At 38.0% G+C, this 18,915-nt stretch overlaps 1 protein-coding gene across 3 annotated transcripts in view; it reads right to left on the bottom strand.

Annotated features, from left to right (window-relative positions):
- The window catches only part of arhgef39 (Rho guanine nucleotide exchange factor (GEF) 39), a 31,011-nt gene that overhangs the window by 7,094 nt on the left and 5,002 nt on the right, over positions 1–18,915 (bottom strand). For 2 of the 3 annotated variants that reach the window (XM_015047187.1, XM_015047188.1), the window contains exons 2-8: positions 18,120–18,291; positions 16,524–16,618; positions 12,672–12,792; positions 12,150–12,268; positions 9,898–9,968; positions 5,235–5,363; positions 1,167–1,396 (exon numbers count right to left, since the gene is read on the bottom strand). In XM_015047187.1, the coding sequence (XP_014902673.1) occupies positions 1,167–1,396; positions 5,235–5,363; positions 9,898–9,968; positions 12,150–12,268; positions 12,672–12,792; positions 16,524–16,618; positions 18,120–18,269 (915 nt within the window). In that variant the 5' untranslated portion in view covers positions 18,270–18,291. Of the gene's footprint in view, positions 1–1,166; positions 1,397–5,234; positions 5,364–9,897; positions 9,969–12,149; positions 12,269–12,671; positions 12,793–16,523; positions 16,619–18,119; positions 18,321–18,915 lie in introns of those variants that run through there. The other variant, XM_015047186.1, reaches the window with a different exon arrangement.

Below are 18,915 nucleotides of genomic sequence, written 5' to 3' on the forward strand. Positions count from 1 at the left end.
CAACTTTGACCTGAGCACTGCCCAAGAGCCTCCAAGCAGTTCGCACCTCCACACAGAGGTGGGAGATTTGCTCCACCTGCACTTTGCTTTGCAAAGCTGCTGCACAAAAACTCAACAAATAGAGGAATTCTAGGGAGCGGTGAAGCTAGTGGTGCATTTGGTGTTGGAGACCCTGAGTTCTTCCCTCAGTTCCTTTATTTTTTAGTCTTTTATTGCTCTTGCTTGAATGTTTTCTTATTAAAAGAATAAAGAGCCATAACATGAATAAACTGTTGGCTCATGGTGGAATTACACATTCTAATTCTCTCCTCTTTACAGAGTAAAATGGTAACTAAACTGAACTTAGAGCTTTTCTAGTCATACTATCCACCTGTTGTGCTTTATTTTCTCCCTCTCACTATTTTTCTTATTAAAAACTTTTTTCCTTGCTATGTAGTTGTCATAGTTTTGACAATTAGTAGCAAAGCACTTCATCCTTTTTTATTTTACATATCATGCATACATTTAAGATTTTGCACATTATATTGACAGTTAAAACAAATGGTAGTCAGTGTGTAAAAATTAATGTATTATGATAGAGTTTCAGATGCTTTTCCATGTGAAGTCACTACACATGATCAGTTTATTAGTAAAATGTGCTCTTGGTTTGCCGTTACTTGGCAAGTGGAAAGTGCCATAAGTTTCCTTTTTGCGTCTAACTTTCCCAAGCAGCTTGTGAACTCTTTCTGGCATTACATTATTAATAAATGTATGAAATTACCTCGTGGGTTGGATCCAATTATATCTGGCCTGTAAGGCCTAGGTCTTAATATGCCTGGCTTAAATCATTTACACTGACATTAACACTTCACAACTCAAGAAAAAAAACCCTCCCCACCCGAGAATAATTACCAAGCATCTTTTAATTGGTATATAACGCACTTGCATGGATAATACTAAAAAAAAAAACAAAGAAATTCCATCCTCTGGAGAGACTGAGTACTGAAGTTAACCTAATAGGCAAACAACGTTTGAACTGATCTTTACAATCTGTACAGCTATTTTGTTTAATTAATATGTTACATTTTTCTGTGTATTGCAGAGTACATAAAAAAAGAAAAAAAAAATCATAATTCTGTTTGTGTTTTCAAAAACTAAAAACAAACCTCTCATGCCAAAGAACTTACACTGAGCAGTCCTCCCTGGCTCCTGGTGTGGCCAAACACCTTTTCAACAGCAGCGTCTTGCAGCGGGTAGGCATGCTGGCCTACAAACTTCTCACCATTGGAGAGAGACAGCGGGCTGCAGCGTCTGGCCTCCAGCAGGAGGTCAGAGAACAGGAAGAACATCTTGGGCTTCGCCTCAGAGCCCTTTGGAGGAACCATGTTTAGCCAACCCTCACGGATGAACCATCTTCCTGTGGAATGGAGATGATTGGTTGAAATTTTTTTTTACTTTCTCTTCAGGACGTGGGTTATTTGGAAATTCAAAAATCAAGATTGAACATGGAAAAATCCAAATAAATCATTTTTAGCTCAATTTCTTTTCTGATTTTGGCTATGGGCAACAGCATAATGTAGCAGAAGATGCAGTATATATATATATATATATATATATATATATATATATATATATATATATATATATATATATGTATTGTATTTGTTGCAGCTCTTTTTTTTATCTTTCTATTTAACTGCCTATGTGGCCTACACCAAGAGAAAAGCTCATGTTTTTACTTTGATTGGCAGCGGTAAGATGACAGCTAATAAGCAGAGAACTGACATTTAGATAGATAAAATGAAAATTTATCCTGGGTCCAGAGTCATTTTCGCCAAAGTGATTGTAGTTAGCCTGAGTGACTGCAGCTCTGCCTTTGGGCTCAGGAAGGACATTTTCAGCAGCAGACAAGCCCACTGAGATTAAGAGGTGGGGCCAAGAATGGGTCACATTGCTTATAAATGCAATGTGCTTCAAAAAGAAAGAGACATGCCATGACTTCTCACATGTTTCACTGGAAAAATGACTGTTTCAATAAATATGAAATAAACACTTTCTGAAATCTAATTAGCTTGTTTGAGATAAAAGCACTACAGCAGGTACCCATTAAAAGAGAAGATTCACATGAGAATTATTTTATTACTTCAAATTCACGAGTTTAAACTAGAGGTGCGCCGATCGATCAGCCACCGATCATAATCGGGCGATTTTCTTGAAAAAGTGTATGATCGGTGATCGCCGATCACGGTCTCGTGTTGCCGATCACACAAACCGATCACCTACATCTCATTTCGCAGTCTGCCTGTGCAGCTCTTTCCTTCACACTTCGCAAACCCGCAGCAACAAATCCTAAGCGATGTCGTGTGGAACTATAACGCACTGAGTGAATGGGGAAGTTTGCGTGTTGCGGCGGAAAATTACCTCGGGGTGAACCATGTCAAAATGCATCAACACGACGAATCTAATATGGCATAAAAACAATGCCATATTTGACGGAGTTTGGTTACATCGAGGCTCACTGCAGTAAAAAAAGACGATCAGATGCAGGTAAAGCAGCACACAGCTACACTAACCCACCATAGAGTATTAAAAAGCCAAGAAATCAGTGGCAGAATTTACAAAACGTTTTCAGACTTTAGCTGCAGCTTCTGGATGGAACTCTCATGCAGGCATTAAATGAAAATCTTAAGAATGAGCCTGCCTACCTAGACAAACCAAAGACTCTAGAAGAATGAACTAAACTTACCATTCTTGTCGACAACTATTTAAGACAAAGATCTAAAGGAAAACAACAGAAAATAATGGCTAACCCTTTCATGATGTGATCAGCTTCTTTGGTTGATCCTTTCAAGTTAACCTCAACAGAACCCATCCAGATCGGGCCAAAATCGCAGCTGAAGAACGTTATGGTCGTATGGCATCTCAGGGTTGTTTCTAACCACGCTCATTTCCCCACATGGTTAGGTTTGAACTAACCCAACTTAAAAATGATTCCATGCAATTACAGCTTGTAGATCAGCTTGTCTGGCATTGGCTCTAGAATATGAACATTTCCATAAATATGTTTGGATAACTGAGCTTCTATATTGGGCTTCAAGAAAACTAAGAATTTATTTTGTAAAATTTAAAGATAAGATTTCTGACTTAAAATGAAAAAATAATACTTGGGTGATCAGAGATGAATATAGGTAAAAAAACAATCTCAGATTATTATTTTTTAAACCATGACATGTCCTGAAATTTTTCAAATGAAAAATAAAAATAATTGAAGTTAAGGAGAAAAAATTGGCAGATGCATGGACAATCAAACCTCATTACTTGCATAGAAAATTTAGGACTTCAGTAACAAATACAAAAACAGACATAAAAACACACGACAGTGTGCTGTATCTGCCTTAGTGATTTAGGCTTTGAGTCCCACAATTGCCCCTCTCCTGTCCTCCAAAGCTACTTAATATGTTAGAGGGGCTCTGATGCTTCTGATCTGTAAAAGGCACTGCTTTTCTTTCTCCAACATTAAAGGTGGTGATGGTGAGGAGGAAGGAGAATGGGTCAGGATGAGGTTGCTGTGTGGGGAGGTGCTGCTGCACCTCTGAAGTCTGCCTGGTGGGACCAGAGCTTTATTCACTAAAATGGAGCCTGTGCACTGCAAAGGCTTGAGAACTTGGATGAGAGGAAGCTTTCAAAACTTTTCACATTGGCATTAGAGACATGAGCTGCTATTCATCGTTCACTCTCAGCCTCAGCTGATTTAAAAGCAGCTTGCATGTCCACAATGACAAACACAGGTTTGTACAGTATATCCTATCCATTCATTTTAGTATATGAATAGACTTAGCCATAATCAACTTAACTTACACCCTACCTCTAATCCTAACCCCTTTCCATTAAAATGTGTTTCTGCACCATGAGGTCTTTAGGAGATTACTAAATACATCACAAAAGGTCCTAAATAGGCAACGTAAACAAGTACACACAGAGGCGCACACAAGCGCATGCACACACATGCACATGCCGTCACACACACACACACACACGCACACACACACGCGCACACACACATTAAGAGAAACACACATTCTGGCTTTCTTTTTATCTTCTGGTCTGGGAGATGAAGCCGGACTCTAATTGGTCCTGGGGGAGATTGGCAGGGCGAGCAGCGCTACAATGAGGCCTAATTCTCTTGAGGCAAACAAAAAGAAGGGGAGTGGCAGGAAGAAAAGAGCCACCATTCCACAAAGCACTGGATGAACTGCATCTCAAGAGAGGAAATAAATTTAAAAGGTAGAAAGCAGGTGAAGGGTAAAGGTACATTCATTCATTAATTGAAATACTTTCATAACTTGTATCTACTTAAAGTATTTTCCAGTAGTGAAAGATATACAGTCAAAACAAGCAAAGACAGTTCAATGGTTCTGCTGCGTATTTAATGATAAGCACATATAAACGTTTTTTTTTCTTTTTAGAACCCTTTAGATTTTGCTATTATATTAATCTACAATGTTTCCCCTACCATTATCCAGGTGGGGGGCGTAATGTTCCTCCTTACCTCTCCAAGAAGATTACGATATAATAATTGTAGGTATTCACAGTGAATGCCTTTGATTTTATCAACCTTTCTAGTAACAGTAGACCACATTGTGAGTGATTTCTGCCCCTAGTGGTCACTCGTCTACCTGACACACTGAACTGAGTGTGAGGGTGCGCACGCCAAGTCATGCAGTTCGCTCGGTTTGCATGACTTCAGCGCAAATTTTCAAAAGCACTAACCACAAGTCTGACAAACGCTGGATAAAAACACATGCTTCTACTTTGTCAATGACACACACACATGGGTAAACACATACACCTGCCAGCAGACAGAGAGCAAACACAAAAAACAGTCATAAAATCCTGCGAAGCACGCAAGGCTATCAGCCTTCTTAGTGCTCAGTCATTCAGATGCATTAAACACACTGATGCTGGTGAGCTACGGTGTAGCCAATGCCCTATCCTGGAGCAGACTGACAGAAGTATGGCTGCCATCAGGCACTCTGACCATGGAAGACTGGTGAAATGCCTTGCTCAAGGACACAACAGTGAGCGGGGGTTCAAACCAGATGAACCCCCATGTGCTGACATACCGTCGCCCTGCTTAAGTTTAGCTGTGTCCTTTGTGTCTCAAAGGACTTTGAGCAACAGATTCAGGAATGTATAAGAGGGATGGTGGGAATTGATGAAGAAGATGAAAGGAATGCGTCATTGGAGGATCCAACCTGGAGCCAGCACCCGCGTCTTCCGGCCCTGCAGCAGCTTTTGCACTCTGCAGAGCTGCAGGTGGTTTTCATGGCGCTGAGCATTGCCCTGGATACGCTGGGACACTTCACACACAGCGACCAAGGCTCCTACAGAAATCAAAGACATAAAGTGTATTAGGAGGACATTCACAAAACTTGTGTGTGAGCTCTTTCTGAATCAAAATGAATATATTTCTAAACATATTGTGGGCATGCACACATTTCTGTGTCAAATGAAACATGTAAGAAAAAACTAAATATTTTGGTTAAGAAAAAACATTTCAAAAACATGTGAAGCAGTAAATGGTCCAGGTAAAATCTCTCTAGCAAATTAGCAGTGATAGCTATAAAAGTAATATGAGACTAGGATATAAGACCCAACAAATGGCTGGTGGGAGAAGTTCTGGAACAACTGGCAGAGTTTGCAGAACATGGTAAGCACATATAAAGAGGTGGAAAAGGTCTTGCTGATTTCAGAAGAGTGCAGATGGCTCCAAGATAATAAAATGGCAACAGTAACTCAAATAACCACTAACAGTAAATTGGCTACTCCGACCCCAAACAGCATTCCACCCTGGCCAGCAATGGCTCCGAGTCTGTTCTCAGAGTACATCACACTTTTTGAAAGTTAAATATTTCCCTTTAAATTGTTCATGCAGTTTAAAGTCACATAAATAGGAATCCCAATAAAGTCTAGGAATCGTCAGTTTCCTGTGAATGCAGTTAGCTGCTTGGTGCATAGCTACGGCAGGCCATCTGTACATTTAATAATCTTGTGTATTTTGCTTCTTGTACTGCATTCATCAATTACAGAATCATAAAAACAATTCTGTAAACAGAAGAAAACACCCAACATCATGTCTACATTTTGCCACTACTCTGGTAAAGTATAATTTAGATTTTTCTAAATAGTTTTCACTGAAACAAATTGATTAACATAGTTATGTTGTCACATTCACAAATATAGGTACAGATATATGTTCAGATGAACGCAAATATTATAAGCAGCCCATTGTGAAGACAAAAGCAAATACTGATGAGTTCTGAACAGTGATCATGCTGGTCTTCTCTTAGAATGTACAAAACATCTTAAAAATTAAAAAAAAAATTAAACTGGATTATTATTAGTTTTTAGCAATAACATTTCTAATCAGTTTTTGAAAGGCTTCATGAGATCACAGACTAACACAACCTGATTTCATTAAGCTCCTGTCAGGAACTCTACTGAGCAATGAAAATGAAAATATTCAAACAGTCCTGATTAGGTGTGATGGTCTGCTGAACAGTGTGTTCAGAATCACCAAACCATGGTTATTTTAATTAGGGATGCTGGTCTCCACCACAGGGATCCTTATGTCCCATAATGCAATAGCTGCTTTCAAGTTAGTTTTTATGTGTATGATATGTACAGTAAAAGCTAAACCTGGCCAGAATGGGGTATTAAAAAAAACCATTTCTTTAAAGGATTTACAACATCAAACCATCAGAGGAACATCATACTGACTGGATTGATGACGTCACAGTTACAAGTAATGGCACAAGTGCTTAAACAAAGCAGAGGTCAGATGTCACTTTATCATCCACTGCAGGAATCATACATAATTGCTATGCAATTTTTTTCCAGAGCTGAGTAAAATTAGCCTGTGGAATAAAAGTTTACAGAGCTTACAAACTAGATGTGTGCTTAGCTGTAAGCAGAAATCTTCAGGAAATCAGGTTGTAGGAACTCTGTTTACAGTAATCTGACTGTAAATCATGTTGGAAATTAGCGATGCAATAAAACTGTCTGTAAATGGTAAAACCAAAGTTGTGTCGTGAAAATTATGTTGAAATTTGATTAAAATCAAATTTACTCAAGTTAGATGCATCTGAAACGTCTGTTAATGCTGCCTGGCCAGCAGCAGCTCATTTGCATAATTGTGATGCAGCCATAAAACATTGCATTCCTTGATGAGGTCAAAACTGGCAGAACTGATGAGGTGAAATCTCAATATCTGAGAATGATTTTGTATATTAAATGTAATGAATATATTTTGGATACCACACAGAACGCTTGTTGCAGGAAGCATAATAGTGGACCTTTAAAGCCAATTGAATCAAGGAAACTCTCGCTCAGGCAGTAAGTAGCTTATAGCAAAAGTGTCAGACTCATTAAGATCATGAATGTCCTCCTGGTGTGGCAGAATGTATTGATAAAAACCATTAAACTGCTAAAATATTAATAAATAGCTATGTCTGCTTCAGTAAGTACTTCTTAAAGTTAAATAATATTGAACATCTTTTCACACTGATGTAATTTGGCAGCATACAGATAAAACCTGATTTAACTTGACTGATTAAACAATATTTAAGCACAGAACTGTTATCTTGTCCTGTTGGGCTGGATTTGGCCCCTGTGGTTTAGAGAAGAAACCATCATATCATTTGGGGTATTAATGCCCCAGTTTGTTGCTTTCACCCCTAAGCCCTCCTCTTTGTCACTGGCAGCAAGTGACAAACAGTTTTTTCCCTCACAAGTTTACAAATTCATGTTTTGTTTTTGTGCAAAGCAGCTGGCTGTCTTCAACTACTGGACACTGGTGCAGTGTACAACTGAAAAAGGTGCTCGCAGTGTTTTCCCAACTTAATAACAAATATCATCTGTAAAAGCTACATGCAGACAATGTTCTCCTGTACAGTTTTTAGAAGAAACATTCTACATAAACTCTACTGTGCATCAGTTAAAAATGCAACGACTTTGAAGTTAAAACGCCTTGCCTGCAAACGTTCCATTTCTCCAAGGATCGCTTGGGAAAGAACAAAGCCTCTGACTTGAAAGAAGAAGGCTAACATGGGACCTGAGTGCACAAAGTCTAGTCAGTGGTGCTGAATCAGCCCCTTGCTCCTGCCAGGCCTACTCCAAAAAGTGCATTTACAAAAAGAATTAAGAGAAGGAACGAAGAGGCTTTAACGTGATCATCTCAACCAGGACTGGTGGCTTCAGGAGGTTTCAGAAATTATGTGAGTGGTAACAACAGGAAAGAGAAATAAAAAGATTCATTTTATGAAACCACCGAGAGGACACGCCCCAGTAATGAACGCAGTCAGTGAATTTGGATTTAAAAGTAAAGTCTGATGCAAATTTCTCACTAATCTAGATTTTAATCCACTTTGCATAATTTAAACACTAGCTTACTACCAACAATAAAAAATAAATTAAAACTTAATTTAGTACTTCTATCACTAGAACTACTAAGCCTGAGAAGACTTTTGCAGGCCTCGTTCCCATCGTCCTCCTGCTACTGTAGTGCAAACGTGTGAACTCTGGGACGTTTTCATTCACTTTCAGTATCTTTGCTTTGATTCTCTGGGCGGTAGAAAAAGCTGTGATTCTATGAAAATTAACTTCATACAAGAAATTAAGAAAAACAAACCAAATAAGAAGCAAAACAGAAAATAAAGGCTTTAGAAGCAATTTATGAAAATATCTGGTTTATCAATAAAAATAAATAAAAACAACAGAAAATATGATTATTTCAACAGTTACTGACAGCAGTAGGACTGTTTGTTGCCTTGGTTTCCACATTTATCTTCCACCTGCTGCAACTCTTTATTCCACATTTTTCTTCAGTTGTGTTTGATCCAGTACAAAGATTTATCAGACTTCACAGATTAGAACCTGAGCTGCACCGCTCAAGTCCAACTGTGTTCCAGACACTCAGGTCATAAAATTTGCAACCATGAAAACTCAGTGCAGGTACACCAATTAAATCCTGCCTTTATATGCAGGAATAGAAAAGTAATGCTTCAGGGAAAAGGGGATAAAGAAGAAGGAAAGCAAACGGATACAGAATGGAAACAACAGTTAAGTCTCCTGTGATTCTCTGTTCGTTAGCTTAATCCAGTTTTGCTAAAATTATCCGAAATTTCTCATTGAACAATTTTCATTATGTGCTTGTATGTGCTACACTTACAAGGGTCCCTGATTAAAAAATACTAATGAGAAGAGGAAGGAAAAAGGAGGGCACAGTAAGATATGTACCTTCATTTTAGAGTCAGAGGAGGTTTTAATTTATAAGCACACGCAGCACACCAGCAACCACATTTTAATTGATTCACATAAATAATTCCTTGTGTATATTTGCACTTGAAGCACATTTTCTGTTTATTTGACAACTGGAAATAGTCATTATCAAGATCTGTGCTGATGTTGAAGATTTTATTTATTAATATAACTGCCTGTTTAATATGCTCTGATCCACTCCTAATTAATGAGGTCAAACTGGAGCCACATGTACACACAGTATTCTCTTGCTTTCATTTCCTCTCCAGTCAAATGATGCTTTCACACTTACAAGGGAGTTATGAAGAAAAGCATTTTTCATTCTCCTTTAGATAAAGACAATCAGACAGATTACGGTGTCATGAGGACATGCCAGAGTTTCTAACTGTGCAGACTTCTTAATTTGTTGCTTCAAGATGTTTGAAGAAGGCAAACATGATCTTTGTCTAATGATGCAAACCACATTAACGCTGCTCCTGTTTGCATTTAATGAGAAATTCATTAGCAGAGACATAATGAAAGGCGGAGATGTAAATACAGATGGTCCATATTTTAGTTGTACTAAAAAACATGCACTGATTTGAATAAAGAGATACTTACTGGAAAGCTGTTCAAACTCTGGGTGGTCTGGACTGGTGTTGGCGGCCAGGTCTTGGAGGAGATGCTTATACCTGAGTGACAAACAAAACCAGATGAACCAACTGAAGAACTAGAAAAATGCAGAGTCAACCAGAGTCAACAGCTGTTGATATGTATTGAACTGTAGACTTTGGAAGATCTTCTCTGCCATTTGGCCCAAAGCTGTTAAGCTATGGTTGTTTATTTGATGTGAACTGTCAAATAATAGTGTACATTATGCAGTTTAAAAAAAATTGAGATATTGATGCCATAATAACAAGACTCAGAGCACACATAATCCCAGTTACACTTCCCTCCAGATAGTTGCACATTGTTAGCTCCTTGCAGACTGTTGCTCTGCAAAAAAACATGCAGACAATCTGATCCCTAATAAGTCTATATGCATATTTCAAAGACATAAACCCATGTGGCAAATGGACTGTACTTGTATAGCGATTTGTCCAAAGAACACCAAAGAGCTTCACACTACATTCAAAATAAACTATTTTCATTTTTTTAAAGTAAATAAAAATCTGAAAGGTTAATAAATTTTAAAAAAATATGAAAAGTACCATGCATGTGAATGTTCTCCTTTGTGTTGGTCTAACACACAAATCTCAGTAAACTGCACTGAAGTTAGTGATCGTAAGAGAACAAAATGACAAGTTCATGGTGTTACTTTTGCAAAACACTGTATTGATGAATAATCACTCTACACAAACTTGATACTTTTTCATAGGATAACGTGACCTACAGGAACATTGACAGTTGTCATTGATTTCTACCATGTCTGTCTCCACCTCTCAGCCCACCCCTCCCTGAGTCTAGTCTTAGCTTGTTTTATAGACACAGTGGTGCCACTGGAAGAGGCCATTAGAGACGAAACCAGGCTGTTTGACTCTGGTCTGTTTGGTGGCATTAAATGTTCCAGCGTAATGTGACAGAGGTTGTTTAGAATAATGGTTCCCAAACTTTTTAGCCCACAACTCCAAATGTAATGGTGCAAGCTTCTCACACTGAGAGAAGCTTGCTATCTCTCTTTCTCTCTCATGTAGTAATGCCTAATAAGCATAAGCCTCAGTAAAAACAAACTTAGAAAAGAACTTAGAAACTTAGATGCCTCATGGGTCGCAGCATCATCCATTACTTAAAAAACCCTAAAGCTAAAAAAAATAATAATAAATATGTCTGACAACGAAACCCTGTCAGTGCTACCATCCAAGGAGGTATTTACTTTTTAAATCCCAGAACATTTTTATATTATTTCTGCCTCAACTTAGATTATTTATGTTGCAGTCATACAGCCAGATGAGGCATAATAAAGGTATCTCCCACCTATTAAATTAAAAGGGCAGTATTATGTATTCTCCAGGCACAGAGAACCAAGTACAGCATTTCCCCTACTATATTCTAAAGCACAGACTGAGTGCAGCCCCTTGACTTGGATAGTCTGTTAGAATTTCTACTGGGCCAATCAGCGAACAGAAGGAGAAGTTATAAACAATGACGTTGATTTTCTGCTCCATATTAGAATCATAGTCTATCTGTAGTTTTAGTGATGGCAAAGGAGGAAGTGAACAAAGCCCATCAGTCCATGTTGGTAACACTTCCAAATATTGAAATAACATCAGCAGCTCACTGGTTCGGATCGGCTTTTCTCTCATTGCAGTGCAGAATGGTTGTTTACAGCGCAGGCAACTTCTGGTTAGCTTCATAGCATTGAACTAGCATTACATACGTCACAAACGTCTGCAACTGGCTAAACTTTAAAACTTTAACATAGGCCACGCCTCCAGGAAGTAATAGTTTCTCAACAGCAAAGGGTCCAGACCCTCTGGATGAAGCAAAGTGTAGAACAGGAGGCTGGTTTTACCAGGATAGGACCTGGTAAATATCTTTATGAATATCAGAGGAGAATGGGCAGACTAGTTTGAGAAAAAAGGGAAACAACCTTTATTCTACCAAGCAGAATTTCATCTATGAACACACAATGAGTCGAACCTTGAAGAAGATGTGTATGTGAAATATAGCAGCAACTTTCAATCTCACTACTGATTGCTTGGTCAGAATTTGCAGTGAACATGACAGCAAGAATCCATCCTGCCATGTCACAAAGCTAAAATAATCATAATAAAAAAAACACCAAATAGATCCCCAAATTTAATTTCCAATTCCAACATGATGAGAAACAAAATAACCAGAATCTTAATTTAAACAGAGAGGTGAAGTCTTACTGACGAATTCGCTGAACTGGCATTTGAAGCATGTCCTCCAGCTTCTGGCTGTTAAACTGTGGTCGAGCTTCTTGTAGTTTCTTAAAACGTCTGAAGGCTTTATTTTTCTTCAGCTGGATCTGGAAAAAAAAAAAAAAAAACATATTAAGTGAGGTCATTTTCAAGGTCATACACAGGACAATGCAAATACTTTGGGACATTTGCACTGAAAGCTTTTTGAAACTCTTGGTTGTTTTTATTTTTTCATTTTACTCCAGGACAACTAAATTGCTTTTGGAAGTGGTTTGGTATCTGTTGTTAAACTGCAGTACACTGATTGCTAAAGCAGAAAGATGTGGAAAGAACACCTACTGAATTCTGTGTGCACAAAGGAACTTTAGAACAGATCCTTTCTCCCAGCAGCTGGGAGAGTGAGGCGTTTCATTTCTCGTAAACAGAAATTAATAAAATATGTACATGCACATTATGTACATTTAAAAAAAAAAATCCAACTCAGCTGCATAATAAATGCAGAGTCTCTACCCCAAGCAGTTTGTTGGCATTATAGATGTTGTCCACATAGGTGTTGTAGTGGTGCAAATGTGAAGAAAACTTTTCCAGGCCTTTCCCAATGTAGCCATTCTCCAAATGGACCAGTAATGATCTGTAAAATACAAAGTAACCAAAAATAAAACTTTGAATCATTTCAATTTGGCCATTGCAAGACAACCAAAACTTTTTATTAATACAGCTTCGAACTTCATATGTAATAGTTTCAGCATTTTATATATATATATATATATATATATATATAAAAGAGGTTTACACATGCTTAATAAAAGTTAAATCAGACTAAACTGATTTAACCAAAGTTAAACCATACCAAAAGTTTGGTCTGATTTAACTTTTACTAAGCATGTGTAAACTTCTTGTTCCATTGTTTTGTTTTTTGTTTGTTTGTTTTTACACATATAGGAAAGTGTAAGCACTTTGTTGGCAACAGTCTGACTGTTTTAGGTCCTAAAACCTAAATCAAATTAATTTCTAGTCTCTTAAATGTTTCCACATAATGTTCTTTCCTCAACATGCCTATTTATGAATCTATTTTATGAAGTGCACCAGTTCCTCCTGTAGCAAAACAGCCCCACAACATGATGCTGCCACCACCGTACTTCAGTTAGGATGGTGTCCAGGCAACAACCATCCCCATGTTTCCTCCAAATGTAATGATAGTCATTACAGTCAGACAGTTCCACTTCAGTCCCATCAGATCAGAGGACATGTCTCCAAAAATAAAGGTTGCCTGGAACACCATCCTAACTGAAGTACGGTGGTGGCAGCATCATGTTGTGGGGCTGTTTTGCTGCAGGAGGAACTGGTGCACGTTTGGTCTGATTTAACTTCAGACAATGAGACAAAATGTGGATTTTTTTTGTTCTGTGTATGTAAACATCTGGGTTCAAATGTTTATTCTTTTATGCAATCAGCATTTGAATAAAGAGAGAAAGAGAAAAGTACAAATTTATAAGAATTATATTCTATGTGTTAACTACTTTGAATAAAAGTTTAAATTTCAACTTCTATAGTTTAACTTATTACCCTACAAAGTAGATGTGGGAAATACAGTATTAGGTTAATTTGTGCTGTTTGAATGTTGTAAAGTGCCTCAAGGTGACCTGCTGTATTATATAAATAAACTGAATTGAATTGGTATGTGTTGCTTTCATTTTAAAGATATTACATTGAGGTCAGAAGTTTTTATCTGTGTAGCTTCTATTTTAAACAGAAAAATGTATAGCTCAAAATGTTAACCATTCATGACAGAATGTGGTCACATTTTTAACTCCCAATGAAACTGCATTGAACTTTATGTTAAGGTGCAATATTGCCTGAGAGAGATAAAGGCAACATCACATCTGTATCACAGATGTGATGTTGCCTGACCACACACGGTTTTTAAAGTCAAGAGGTAGAGCTTCTTTGAACAGGTAGCTTAGCAGGCAAGGTTCAGGGGTGAGACTTTTCCTGTAAGTCAATGTTCAGAGTGAACAGAGCCACTTTGTAGAGAAAACACACCTGCTGAACTCACCAAAACAACAGCATGAAGGAGACGGGAATGCAGTCGCTAACCCTGTCAGGCTCTCTAACAGACTCAACTGGCAGAGGGCTTTGACACGTGTGAACAAGCTCATTATCTAAACTTCGAATAAGCACACACCCTCATCAAATGATGCTACCAGACACTTCTAACCACATGTCTTGTGCACACACACTTTACCAGTGAAGTTGATTTAAATAGATTTTAATGAAGGCCCATGCTTAGGTGGACTCTACATAATCAAGCAATGCAGAAGCAGCTAGGAGGGTTCTAACAAGGGCTGGAAAATTTCAGCTTCCGATTTTTATTAAACTCTCAGTCGGATAGGTTCTTATAATAAATATGAAACTAAGGATTATACACTTTATATATCAATATATAAGGAGTATCAATATAAATTCTGGTGCTATAACACGAGTTTAGTGAATACCACATGTCAGAACCGAGCCAAGTCTTTTATCAAACAAAGAGTAGTGTTAAATATTTCTAGCAGTAAACCACTGTCTCCCCTAAGACCACTTCCTACAGGATAGACTGTCACTATGTTTCAAGCACTGATTCAGTAATGGGCACATAATGAAGATGTATGGGAACTGTGGAGCCATTCATCCAATAAATCAGAGTGTGTAATTTATACTTCAGTCTTCATTGTAGCACGCTAAACAAGAAAGCTTTGCTATCTGCAGGGACTCAAACCTTCATTTAGTCTAACTTAAACTCCTTATTATGGATGTCCAATGCATCCGAACCAACAATTCTACAGCTTTCCTTGCTGAAAAAGTGCAATTGTGAACAGAAATTGCTTACACTTTTATTTAAAATCAAGCACCAACTGTATTTTTTCAGATGACTTACCTTGTTTTAGCCAGCTGTAGTTTTGAAGCCTGTCCCACTGAAGGGCTCATGTTGGGGAAGCTTCAGCGTGAGCTGGACTATAAAAGCCCATCACCTGTTTGCCCAGCTTGTCAAAGAAAGAAAGTTCCAGAAAAACTTGGAGAGCAAACTTCTCTCACACACTGGATATGAATCAGACAAAAAGGCAAGATAATTGCCAGCTGAGCTGAGTTCAACGACCTAAGAAAATGACTAAAATCAGTTTGGTGAGTTTATTTAAGATGCAACAGCTAAGATTTCCATCCATCCATCCATCCATTGCTTATATAAAACCGGGTTGTGGGGGCAGCAGATCCAGGAGGGTACCTCAGACATTCCTCCACCGTACAACATCCTCCTGCTCATTCTCAAGAATCTCAAGAAGGAGCCGGAGGAACTCAACACCCTGTCACTAAGGAGATGAGGAAACTCATTTCTACCTACCCTTAGTTCAGTCAATGAGGATTAGAACGTAGACAGACTGGTAAATTGAGAGTATTGCTTTTTGCCCTAGCCTATCCCCTTCTTCATCACAACAGACCAAAGTAGCAGCGCTTCTAGAGACAGAACCCCAGTCCGTCTGTCCATCTCTTGTTCCATCCTATTCATAAACCAGACCATTAACTCCTGCTTGAGAAAGACTCATCCCTAACTAGCTACAGTTTCCAAGGATGACAAACTGTTTTGCAAATGTTCAGAAATTTACCATTTCAAGTCACAGTTTTTTAGTAAAGACAACAAATGAAAAGATTTGTACTGTTTTTAACCCCGGATTTCTCCTAGTGACAGGGCACTCAGTTAGAACCTATGTGGCGGTTTGATTTCCAGTTTGGAAAATGATGACATGTCCCAAATCCGATTTCCTTCATTTTGGGAAATCGGTAATCAACTGATACTTACATGTGAAGCCGATCTCATCCACTGATGATTTCTACCTCAGCAAACGTCTAAAAATCAACCACTGTCCTCTTTTGCTCTGTGTGAGAGAGGTCTGACTGTTAACCCCGCCCACCTAGTCATGTCTGCACTCTTGTACTTAACAATACTCGCCCACAATTGCCAACTCTGCGACTTTCCTTATATTTAGCCACATTTCAGACAAACTCCCCCCCCCCAAAAAAAAAAATAATTGGAATCAGCATGTCAGGCTTGTTAAAGATTTTCAATCGGCCAGATATCTGCAATCGGTGAACCCCTAGTCAGAAGTCAATGTAGAGTTAAAAAAATGCAAGGAAGAACAAATAACTGCACATTATTAATATCACCTGGATAAATCATAGGTGACATTTTATAGGTATATAATAAGAGAATGCCTCAAGATTGTAACACAGTAATAATAACAAACGACTAATCTTCATCAATTTACCAAGTCATGCACCAGTGATCAGTTCTTCAAAATACTCAGGTACCCAAAAAATACTTACTGATTCATTGAAAGAATAGACTTGATGGAACTGAAGATTCCTTCTCGAACATCCTCCTTTAAGGTTCCTTTGGCTTTCAAGATTTCCACAAAAAACTGTGCAAAGGACAAGAAGACGGTTAAAACTCTGGAGCTGGAACAAGGTGATATGCTACAATGTGAAAGCATTAAAAACCCAAATATCCATTAGCCAGCGCTTTGTGGGCTGTGTAGCTCACACAAAACCAGCACTGTTGAGCTGCCAAAATGACAATAAAGCAACATCTGTTGGGATCTCAATCCATTTAAGCTGAAAATAGGATGAAGAAAATGAAATTTACCTCTAGTGAAGAGGTGGAGACCTAGTAGTTGTATTGAATTTGGACTACAGAGGCACATATTATTTATTCACTCTCCATAGGAAGGTAAGGTGTTAATGCTAAGGGTTTATTTGTAAAAGCTCAGTTAGGCCTTGTTGTAGAGCGGTTATGTAAGGTTCCCTTCATCACTGCACGAGGCAGAGGATGGATGCTGAATGGACCAGACACACTGTCACCTCTGCTGTGCCATTTTAATTATCAGTTCGTGTTCATCGTTAAATACATCTAAACTCAAGACAGAAAGAAAGAAAAAAGATATGGTAGAGCTAAACAGTAGTGTAATATCAATTCACATGAGAAAACAAAAAATACATGCATAAATAAATAATTGTATGTTTATGTGACCAAATGGGTTGGCACAGTGCAATATAAAGATGTCTATCTCTCTATGGTGCTGGTTTGACAGACTCAGAGTTCAAACTTTGTATAAACACCTTACTAGCATTTATGCTAGTAAGATCCATATTAGTTAATTGAGAAAGCATTTTTTTTGTTACAAATTTTACTTAAACTATTTTTTGTCTATTCTTGGCCTGACATAAAATAATCAGATTCTTATCCGAAATGTGTTTCCATCATCAGCTGTAAGCAGAAAATAATCACAAATAATTGAAATAAAGACTTAAACATCTTAATCTCTGTGAAATCAATCTGTGTTTTATTTACTGATGGATTACTGAAATACAACATTAATATTAGAATTTATTGAATATCAATTGCATTGCAAAACAGTATTGCTATTGCCATGGCAACATATTGACACTTTACAACCATAAATATCTCCAAAGTGGTTGAATAGTATCTCCCAACGAATATGAATAATAAGAAAATAGCAGCCTTTGGAGATTTTGTGCTCCACAGCTGGAGAAAACTTTGGTCATTCTGGCACTTTGTCCTCTCATTAAAAAGATTTTAAGCTGAAGGAATGATGTATAGAAAAATTCTTATAATTTTGAAAAAATACCCAAAAACTTAGAATACCTTGACACCATGAGCTGGTATGTTTAAATACAAAAGCTATCATCAATCCTTCCGGCGCCTATTCCATCACTGGCTTCTAACAAAGAAGCATAGAAGTCAGTCTACTGAAAAAAGAAATTTGAACATGCGATCGCCAAAAAATGGGTTTATGTTATTGACAAAATGTGTGGCCGTTACTAAATTTCAAATTCGCAACAAGCTGATAACAGGCCCAAAAGCTCAAACCTCCCTCACTGAGAGCGATAATAAAAACATACTGTGGTTACAAGCTCCAGCTGTTGGCAGTAGTGCTGCTCTGTCTGCACCAACTCTTTAGCGGCTCGGCTGCGTTTCCTCTCCCAGCGGTCCCTCTGCTCCTGGATGCTGCTGCACCCAGAGAGACCGGGCGGATGAGGAGAGAAGCTCATGGTTACCGTGGTGAGGAGGAGACTGCAGGGAAACATAAGGACCAACACAAAGGTTATATTGAAAAATAACCTAATAGGTCGACTATATATAATATAGTCGACCTATTAGATTGATTACAGGCCAAGAAATTCTTGAAATTTCACTTCGAATTTAAAGAAATGTATTTAAATAACCAGTACTACCATCAGAAATTATAGAAGAAAATAGGGAAGACTGCTGACTTTACAGTTGTCTCAAATTCGGTTGCTTAGTCAAAGTAAGAACCTTCCAGTTATTTTTCTCCGAAGCTCACATATCATGGTTCTGATGTTTTCTGTGACATGGTGCTGGCTTTTGAAGCTGTGGGTTTCTACTGAACTGTTAAAAGAACTTTCCTTCACAATCACTTATTCATACCACTTATAAGGTATGGATAAGTGTCACTTTTTAGCTGAATTGCTAGAATAAATTAACATTTCAGTCATGACGACGTCCATATTTATGTAGACATGCTCCCAATGAGCAGCAGAAATGCTCAATGATGACTGATGCTCCATGTTGAAGGATGGATGACATTTTTCTTGACTTCCAGAGGTTTTCAAATGGCCTTAAATCAATCTAAAATTTAGAATCTCCAATTAACCTCAAGTAACTACAAATTATATA

This window comes from Poecilia latipinna, unplaced genomic scaffold, assembly GCF_001443285.1.
Source record: "Poecilia latipinna isolate Pla-1442-1.1 unplaced genomic scaffold, P_latipinna-1.0 Scaffold813, whole genome shotgun sequence".
NCBI classification, from domain to species: domain Eukaryota; kingdom Metazoa; phylum Chordata; class Actinopteri; order Cyprinodontiformes; family Poeciliidae; genus Poecilia; species Poecilia latipinna.